Source organism: Peromyscus maniculatus, chromosome 7, assembly GCF_049852395.1.
Source record: "Peromyscus maniculatus bairdii isolate BWxNUB_F1_BW_parent chromosome 7, HU_Pman_BW_mat_3.1, whole genome shotgun sequence".
NCBI classification, from domain to species: domain Eukaryota; kingdom Metazoa; phylum Chordata; class Mammalia; order Rodentia; family Cricetidae; genus Peromyscus; species Peromyscus maniculatus.
The window spans coordinates 36,840,309-36,849,906 of record NC_134858.1 but is presented as its reverse complement, the minus strand read 5'-3'; the positions used below and the strand labels follow the sequence as shown (position 1 = coordinate 36,849,906).

The 9,598-nt window shown below is 40.2% G+C and overlaps 1 protein-coding gene across 1 annotated transcript; it reads right to left on the bottom strand.

Annotated features, from left to right (window-relative positions):
• Positions 1-2,340: 2,340 nt before the first annotated feature.
• On the bottom strand, positions 2,341-3,279 carry LOC102915783 (olfactory receptor 6X1). Its single transcript, XM_006981225.3, has one exon. It carries the CDS (start codon positions 3,277-3,279, stop codon positions 2,341-2,343), a length of 939 nt encoding a protein of 312 aa, XP_006981287.3.
• Between the last annotated feature and the right edge of the window lie 6,319 nt (positions 3,280-9,598).

The window sequence follows — 9,598 nt, the reverse complement described above, 5'->3', positions numbered from 1 at the left end:
TCTTTATCTCTTTCTTAGAGCACTGGCCAAAGCCTAAGCATGCTTTCTCTGTTGTTACTTTGAGCCTTCCCATTCTTTTCTGAAGTACCCCTCCCTCCACGACATCCCCCTCCCCCCCTCCATGTGATTGCTGCTTACAATTGACCTTTTCCTCTCTTCTTCTTGTCCACCTTCCTTCTCTAGACAGGTGCTGAAATTTACAGCTTGAATGCTCAGGGGGTTTCTTTTTAAAGTCTAATAAAATTGTTTTTGAGCTTTCTTCTTAGTCCATTCTTAATTTCTATTGTTAGGGAGACTAAGCACCCTGAGAAGGGTAGCAACTAGTGGAGATTTAGTATGAGAGTTTGCTCTTGCAATTATGGAGGCTGAGACGGTGCAGGATCTGTGTTGCCTGCAAAATGGGGAACTGAAAAAAATGTAATTCAGCCTGAGAACAGGTGGGTGAAGCAGGGTGTTGCTGTGGACCATGGCATCAGCAGGCGCAAGAATCAGGTGCTCTGCTATATCAGGATGAAATGGCTGTCTTGGCTCAAAAGAAAGAGTATTTCTGCCTTTTTCTTCTATTCAGTCCTCAACAGATTGACTGAGACCCACTGATTCAAGTGCTAATGTCTTCCACACTCACATGCATGTTGAGTGTGTATAAGGGACACACAGATTCCTTCTCAGTTACTTGGGCATCTCTTGGCCTGTTGAACCAGACACAGATTTTTTTCTATCTATCACATTTGCTCTTTTCTTCTCTTCCTTTTTTCACTGCTACTTTATTCTTTAAAGACTGTTAAACACGACTCTATTTTCTTATTTCAAGACAATTTCAACTATTCTCTAAATGGCCTTGGGTAAAATTCATGGGATTAAGCTCACACATTACTTTCAAATGTCCATTTGTTTGATTTTATTATTTCCAATGAGGCTGCTTCTCTTAGAGAAAATTAGGCAGAGCGATTGAGATAATAACATTGAGATAATAATCTCTTTAAAAATAAGAGTCTGAATGGGCTTTAAATGGTAGTTTTCACTGTTGGGAAAAGGGCATATGTAATAGTCACTACCACAAGCTGACTCTTCTGTGTCACCGTGACAGATATGTTGCCCAAGTGTGTGTTTGCCTGTAGGGACTGCACATGCTAAATGTGCAGGCGAGCCTTCAAAGTCATGAACTTCATAGAACCAGGAGGGGAATTTTCTGATAAGGCCCTCAGGTATGTTATCACTGGGACATCTTTTGTTTGTGCCTGATCTACTGAGACTCAATTCTAGAAATTGGAAAAATCCATGAAATAGAAATCAGAACTTTTTACAAGATGCCCTCAATTTTCTCTACTACCTGGGAATGAGTCCCTTTAGGCTTACCTAATATTATGTATTATGTCAAGGTGGAGGGGCCTTATTAACATGTGATCAAATAGAAGGAAGGTTCCTTTTAGATGTTTTTGAAAGTTCATCCATCAGCATTGATAACGAGACTCCAGTGTGTTTCTCTTATGGTAAAGCAATAGGCCTGGGGAAATGAGATGTGGGATGCCTTGTGCTTGGGACAACAAGATACAGTTATTGATAGAGTGCCTCAGTAGTAAACAGGATCCCTATGAGATTACAGATGACTTTGGTCAGCCTTATGAGTCAGTGCAGAAAAGAATGTTTGTAGAGACCGTCTCCCAAGATAGCCTCTCTCCCTTGGGCCAACACTTTCAGGAAGGAGAGATGTGTAGCCCCCTACAGCTGCAACAATTTCCTCATTCCCAAGACCCTTACTCAGAACCTATAAAGGGTCGAAGCCAGCTTTTTTTTTTTTTCCCTTGGCAAAGCCCTCAGTTTCCTTGGGAGAGAGGCGGCCTCTCACTGTGTGCACTAATACATACAGCCCTGTCTCTTGAAGGTCAGACTCCTGTCTCTTTCCTGCCTTCTGTCTCCTTAGGCTGCCTCAGAAATCTAACGTATTAATAAAAGAGGGAAACAGGATTCTTCACACACCTTTAAACTCGCTGACATTTGTTTCTGAATTTGCTCTTTTCACTTTAGCTCGTAATTAAGAAAGTCCTGAGTTCTGCCTCATGCATCTTAGGAAATCAGAAGACATTTTTTTTTTTTAAATGAAAAATTAGGTGACTTGTTCCCTTTAAGAAGAAATTCCAGTTCATTTATATGTAACAAATATAGGTTCAGTTTACATAATTTAATGAAGATCCTAACCATCATATCTCTGTCTCGGGATAACACTGTACTAAAGCATCTGGTACATAGGGGGAGATTTTATCAGACTTTTCTACAAGTTTGCCTCACTGTCAGTCCTTGTATTAAAGTCTGCATTAGGCTCCTCTTGATGTATTGCAGGTTTCACTTTGCAAGATGAGCTTTTGGACAAGTCATGGCTTTTCCTAGGGCCCCTTTCACCTCCTTGTTTCTAATGGTGTAAATAAAGGGGTTAAGAAGGGGGGTAAGGATGGTATTTAGCACGGACACCACCTTATTAATCTTAAAAGAGGAGTGTGCTGTGGGTCTCAGGTACATGAACAAGACAGCTCCGTAGAGCAGAGAGACAACTGTCAGGTGAGAGGCACAGGTAGAGAAAGCCTTTTGGCGGCCAGTGGCTGAAGGAATCCGTAGGATGGTGGATAAGATGTAGATGTAAGAAATGACAGTAAAGAGGAGTGATCCTGGGATCACAAGGATGGTTGCCAGGAGACCCAGTATTTCCAAAATGCTGGTATCCTCACAAGCAGCTTTCAGGATGGGACCCACGTCACAGTAGAAATGGTTGATAACATTGTTGCCACAGAAAGGCAACTGTACAAGCAGCATTGTCTGACAGAAGACGATGGTGAAGCCCGCTAGCCAGGAGCTGAGGGCCAGCTGCATGCAGAGATTGCTGGTCATAATGGTGGGGTAACGGAGGGGCTTGCAGATGGCCAGGTAGCGGTCAAAGGACATGGTGCCTAGAATCAAGAACTCAGTGGTGCCCAGGAAGAAGTGGAAGAAAGCCTGCAGCAGGCAGCAGGCGGTGCAGATGACTGTTTTTGGTACCACAAAGGTTTCCAGGAGTTTGGGGATGACAGTGGTGGTATACCAGATCTCTAGGAAGGCTAAGTTGCAGAGGAAGAAGTACATTGGAGTTTGAAGCTTGGGCTCAACCCAGACAATGAAAATAATGAGTCCATTGCCTGAAAGGGTTAATATGTAGATGAGAAAGATCACTATGAAGAGAAGGGCTTGTAAGCCTTGGATGTCTGGGAAGCCTAGGAGGATGAACTCTGTTATTGCGGTACCATTTCTCATGTCCTTTGATCTCCTAAGAAGACAGCAAGGATGGAGTTCTTAGAATCATATAATAATAATAATAATAATAATAATAATAATAATAACAACAAATTTTAGTGGAGAGTTATTGGCTCTTTACTTTTTCCTATTATAGCTTAACATTTTAGATGCATCTCTTATGAAGAACAGAAAATTGGGCTTTTAAAATAGTTTGCTATTTACTACTATTCATTCATTAATTTATTCATTCATTCAGTGGTGCTGGTAATGTAATCAAGTTCTTTGTTCATGCTAGACAAACCCTCTACCACTGAGCCACAGCTCCAGCCTCCTTCCTAGAACTGAGTACAGTCAAGGAGAGTTAGAGTAACAATAATAAAAGTTTGTATCTATGGTCCTTCAGAACATAGCTGTATCTCAGGTCCCTTCTCCTCCATATGTACATACTCAGTAGGCATGACTTCCTTACTGACTGATGATTTGGCTGTCCTTTGAGCACCTGAACCAACATTAAATTCTTATGAATACATTTATTCGTGTGTGAGCACATGTACGTGCATGTCATAGGGCACATGCAGAAGTTAGGTGACAACTTGTGGGAACTGATTTTCTCCTTTCATTGTGTGGATTCTGCAGACTGAACTCAGCCATCGGGCTTGGAAAGGCATCTCTACTTGCTAAGCTACCTCGCTGTCTCCAAATCAGCTTTTAATAGAATTTGAAAGTATTAAGTGAACTTAAAAATAGTAATTTTTTTACCCTTATATATCTATGAAAATAGTAATTATAAATGTAATAGCTTATCGGTCAATAAACCATATAATAACTTAACGTGAATAGTGCATGATGTATATAATGAAGCTTACATATAAGCACAACTGAGTTAATGAGAAATTAATCCTTATACTCATATTATATTCTGAAAGAAAAGTATTTTTTTGGTGCTGAGGTTTGAACCCCGGGCCTGGTAATGTTAGACAAGTGCTCTACCCCTGTGCTATTTCCCCAGCTCAGACACTATAGTAGAGTATAGATACAGTGAAGGCAGCCCATGCTATGTGTGTTTATAAAAGTAACTAAAAACCATTGCTGTTACATAGGGGAATGGAGTACAAATTAAAGAAAATGTCTTAAAATTTATTTTTTTTATAATTTTATTTTATGTTTATTTATTTTTATTGAGAGGAGGGAAATGGATTGCAACACAGTCTCTTAGCCTCGGCTAACTCAGACTTGATTATTTTGTCCAGGCTGAACTTGCATACCGTCTTGCCTCTGTCTCCTGAGTATTTGTGATTATGTACTGTATGCTTGGCTTTAGAACAGATTTTTGTTAATAAGTCCCCAATATAATTAAGGTCCTTTCTTTTAAGGGGACTAAATAAAATGTTACAAACTAAGTAAACAAGATTGTTGAGAAAGTAGAAAAATGTTTAAATTAAAATTTCTAGGGCCAGTTATTTGATATATAGAAACTCATAATGCATGCATATTGGATAAAGAACTATAGACATTAACCTAAAAAAAGTGAGAAGATAAGCAATTGCTAATGATACCAAACTGAAAATCCTGGAAAAGCACATTTCTATCAAAACCTTTTTTTTTTTTTTTTTGGTTTTTCAAGACAGGGTTTCTCTGTGTAGCTTTGCGCCTTTCCTGGAACTCACTTGGTAGCCCAGGCTGGCCTCGAACTCACAAAGATCCGCCTGCCTCTGCCTCCCGAGTGCTGGGATTAAAGGCGTGCGCCACCACCGCCCGGCCTAAAACCTTTTTTTTTGTGACTAATTATCTTTCATTGGTCAATAAAGCATTTCCATTTGCATGTGCAAATTCATAGACAAAAATTTTCCTTTGATTCTACTAAAGTCCACTAGGAAACAGTAAAATGATACCCTGTATTAATGAGAGTATTCTTCCTTACAATTTTCCTTTGAAATGTGTAAGATAGATTATTGTGAGATGAATTGTCCAATTTTAAATCACACCAAAATCAGCTTCTTTGTTGAGTTCCTCAATTTTTTCCCTAATAGGAGTGAATACTGAGAGGTTAAAGGAGAAAAAACTTGTATTTCTTCATCTCCTTTCTAGACCAAGGCAAGGTTATTGTCTGTAATATCAAAAACTCCAGTACTTTGCATGAAATGGTAAGAAGAAAGAGAGGAATTTTCAACTTTGCATTAATAGCCAATTCAACTAGCCACCTTCATGGTCTTTTTTTAAAATTTTTTTTTAATCTAGGGTAGACATGGAATTGCCTTCATTTCCTCCATAGAGGAGAATGGCCACCTCTCTAGCTTAATATAAAATATCCCAGTGCTAAGTACTCCAGCATTTGGAGAATTAGATGGATGAATTCCACAAGTACTTGTTGAAAGCTTATTATGTTTCAAGTCCCATAGGCCGCCCAGGAGCTTGTCACTTAGGACACGCAAATACCCTGAATGATAGTTCCAACATGATTCAGTGAGTGAAAAACACACAGTAGAGTCACACACAGGTTTCCTTGGTAATACTCAGAAACTACGCTTTGCTTGAGACATGTGGGCAGACAGTAGAGGTTTCCCAGAGAAAAAGAAGCCTAAACTGAGCCTTGCAGTTAAGTAGAAGAGTAGAGGGAGGGGGGTAAAGATCCAATGCTTGTGAACCACAACCAGAGAAATCAATCTCATCAGCATTGGAGCTGGGAGTCAGGCTTTTCCTGAAGACGGAGTCAGGAAGTTTCTGTACAGAGGGTTTTGAGTCTTGCTCACATGGAAAGATGCATGTGTAGGCAGTGCAATGTCAGCCTTCAGCCCTAACACAGGCAAGTGAAGTGAAGCTTTATGGAGTAAGTCTATAGGTGATAACTGTGTGAGTTCATAGCAACACCATAGTAACCGCAGTATCCAGGTAGCCACACAGGGTGCAGACAGGAAAGAGCCATTTCTTCCTTCCTTTTGTAAAGCATCTGGCTTGGCAGAGGCATAATGAGGATCTTGGAAAGGCAACAGAAAAGACACTAATGGAAGGACAGTGTCTACTGAGAGAAGTGGTCCTTAACAGGAATGGCAGGGGCAGCAGTGTCCACCAGAAGGGATACTGAGATCATAGAGGCATCAGGAGGTGGCTCCTCAGACTAATGCACAGGCAAGATTTGGAGCAGCCTGGGGATCTCTGTGATATTTCTGAAGGAAACTGAATATCCCACATACACAAGTGACAACAACACTCAGACAAAAAAATAACTTTGGAGAGCTAAGGCTCCAGAGTTAAAACACTGGATTAAACATTTGGATCTACATGCTTACCAAAATTCAGCCCCATATTCTCCAGCCGTTTTATTTCTCCACTAGAAATGTTGTGATGTGTAGAGTCAAATGACACTCTTCCACTTTTCCCGAGACCAACAAATTAGCTCCTTATTCTCCACTGTGTCCCCTTTGTTGTACCTCATGTTGGCCTTTTTGAGTCCATGTCTCAATCTTTAGTCTGTGTACAAGTACAGCCCCTAACCAGGCTCCCTTTCTCCTGATCTCCAACACTCTTTCCTACTCAAAGCTCAAACTGTAGTAAGGCTGATCAGACACGTCCTTACAGGTGACCCCCAAACTTCTTAGCATAACATTCAAGGCCATTGATGCCCTTGCCTTAACCACTTTTCCAGCCTCACCTGCCATTTTTCTTTTCCTAGTCTGCATTCCACACTGAATCACTTGGGTTCAAAGTCTGGCAAATCACTGCCATGTTTGGTAAACACATTCTACTGTAGCACAGCTGAACTCATCTGCTTTTGATTGTCTGCCTGCTTGTGTGCTACAATGACAGACTTGAGCAGTTGCAACGGAGACCATACAGGTCTCCAGTGTTCCTAAAACATTTCCTATCTGGCCCTTAGCAGACACAGTTTGCTCAACCTGCTCTAGTTCCCTGAGAGTGACACCCCACCCTTTGCTTTCCAGTAATCGCACAAGGTGCTTGCATTGGTTTAATGCCCTTACCCACTGTCCACTGTCTTCATTGTAGACTAAGTCCTACTAGACTTCTAGCTCTCAGCTTACAAGCCCCCACCATGGAAAGTCTTCCTCTTCTTTCTATATCTGGGCAAGCTAAGAGGCTGTATCCACACCCTCCCAACAAGCCTTGGCCATGTCTCTATCTGAACACTTAAAGAACTGTATTATCTTTTTGGCTGTATCTGTAGATGCTAAGCTCTTAGATCTCAGTCGTATCTGCAGGACCTATGCACAGTACTAAGTGTGAAGCATGTCCTTGAATGATATTTCCTAAATAATTTAATAAGTGCATAGCTTGTTGGCAGTATGCCCCAGTTATCTGTAAGTTTATATAGAGGGATATGCACATACATTCACATGTGATATGCACTTGTATTTTAAACACCTGGGTTATGTCATAACAGGAACAATGTACTGCATAATCTGTTTCCAAGTCTGTTGTTGCTCCTGACTTCTCCTTATTCAGGTTTTGCTGCATGTAGATCTCCCTGCTCTATCTTTCCCTAAACAAGAGATGCTGTTTCTGCATTCTGTTTTTGCTCCCAGTATTTCCAGATTGCCCAAGTACACATATCTTTCTTCACTGCTTTCATGCTGAATGTCTGGAGAATGTGTCATTTTTTCTAGGCTCTGTTGTTGCAATAAAGGACCTTGCCCTTTTAAATTGTTTTCATAGTCTTAGAAGACGAAGAGGAGGAGGAGAAGGAGGAGGAGGAGGAGGAGAAAAGAAAAAGTGTTAATAGATTTGTTATTTTTTTTCTAGAGTTGAGCTGAAGTTTAAAAGTGTCCTAAGCCTTGTTTGCCTGAATTTTTTAATTGTTGATACAGACAAATTCAAGTTTTCAAGATATTGGTCATGAAGTCAGTTTGAAGATTCTGAACATGCTAGAGCCTTAAAACAAGGACACCATGTAGTATACATTCCACAAGGGGAAATGAACAAGAATCACTACTTGAGGCTGTTACTAAGGTAGACCTTGAATAAACAGTCAGTTGGAATTCCACTCAAGGACTCAGCATTCTAGTATGATGCAGGAGATAAATGGTACTTGCACTGAAGGAGGTTGAGGATATTATTATGTTTTTTTTTTCTGTTGGAGACTGAAAGTCATTTGCTAGACTCTACTTGAAGATACCCATGCATCAAGCTAACTGTATTTCTTCATTCTAGAGAAAAACCAGTTTTATCCTAAACAACAACCATTTTCTCTCTTTAGCCAAGAGATACTCACAGCACTGAGGATGCCCAAGAAAGCAGTGTCCAGAAGTCTGGTCCAGAAGTGTGTCTCTGCTCACAGTTCTACTGAGAGAAAAGGGAACTTTTTAGAAAGACAGCATAATTCCAACAGAAAATGTTTCTTCTGCTTCCTACAAAGGAAAAGGAGCCCCTTTTTAGAACTGAAAGCAAGTGCTTTTCTGAACCATTGAGCTTCCTTCATAAATAGTATAAGAAATGGGACAGTTCCTCAGTGTTTAGAAGAATTACAGTGAGTGTGAACAACAGATCACCTCATGCCAGTCCAAGTTCTCTTCTCTGAAAATAATGATTTGTCAGTGTGGTACTTTCCTAGTTTCCTCGGAGACACCAGTCCCCATGGATGAACTTCAGATAGTCCTGGGAGAAAAGGAAGTTCTCACTAAAAGTTTATTCATGAGTCAAACTCAAGAACTCAGAGTTTTCCAAGTCCTAATTGGCATCCACCATCCTTATATTCTTAAGGTAATTAATCTACATGTGAGAACCCACACTGTTACTTACTAAATGTTCAATTTCTCAGTTTCACTGAGGTTGGAAATCAGTGGTACAGAAGGGTTAAGTGAGGAACTCCATATGAATCATGGGTAGGAAAATTTGTTAATGATATGGCAACTGGTCAAGTACACAGGAATTTGAGAGTGAATGGAACAGAGTTATATCTGGGTTTTGTGTGAATTATCTCAAAGTGACAAATGAAAAGTCAGAGACTGCCATCTTCAATGCTGTATGGAAAGTTGGTAGAGGGGCACAAATAACTCATCATTGGAGAAAGCTTTCCGAGAAATAGGAAAATTGGTTTAGAATTGTAAGTTGCTCCCATCCCTAACCAAGAAGCTGTCTCCAGTTGACATCTGCTTACAAAGAAACTATTAGTTTTCTCCAATGGAGTCTCACTGGGTATATTAACCACACTTTAGGGTAGGCTCCATGCCCAGCAGTAGATGGACAATACAATATGAACTCGATGATATTTTTATAGACTTTTTGTCTCATTTTCCTTTGCTTGGTCATTTTTTTTGTCTTCCTAGTCTTTTGCTTGTACATTATCATATTTTATGGGTTTTGTTTTTGTGTATCTGTGTCTCTC

Coding starts and splice junctions, on each gene's coding strand:
- LOC102915783 (XM_006981225.3), bottom strand. CDS start 3,279: ATGAGAAATGGTACCGCAATAACAGAGTTCATCCTCCTAGGCTTCCCA.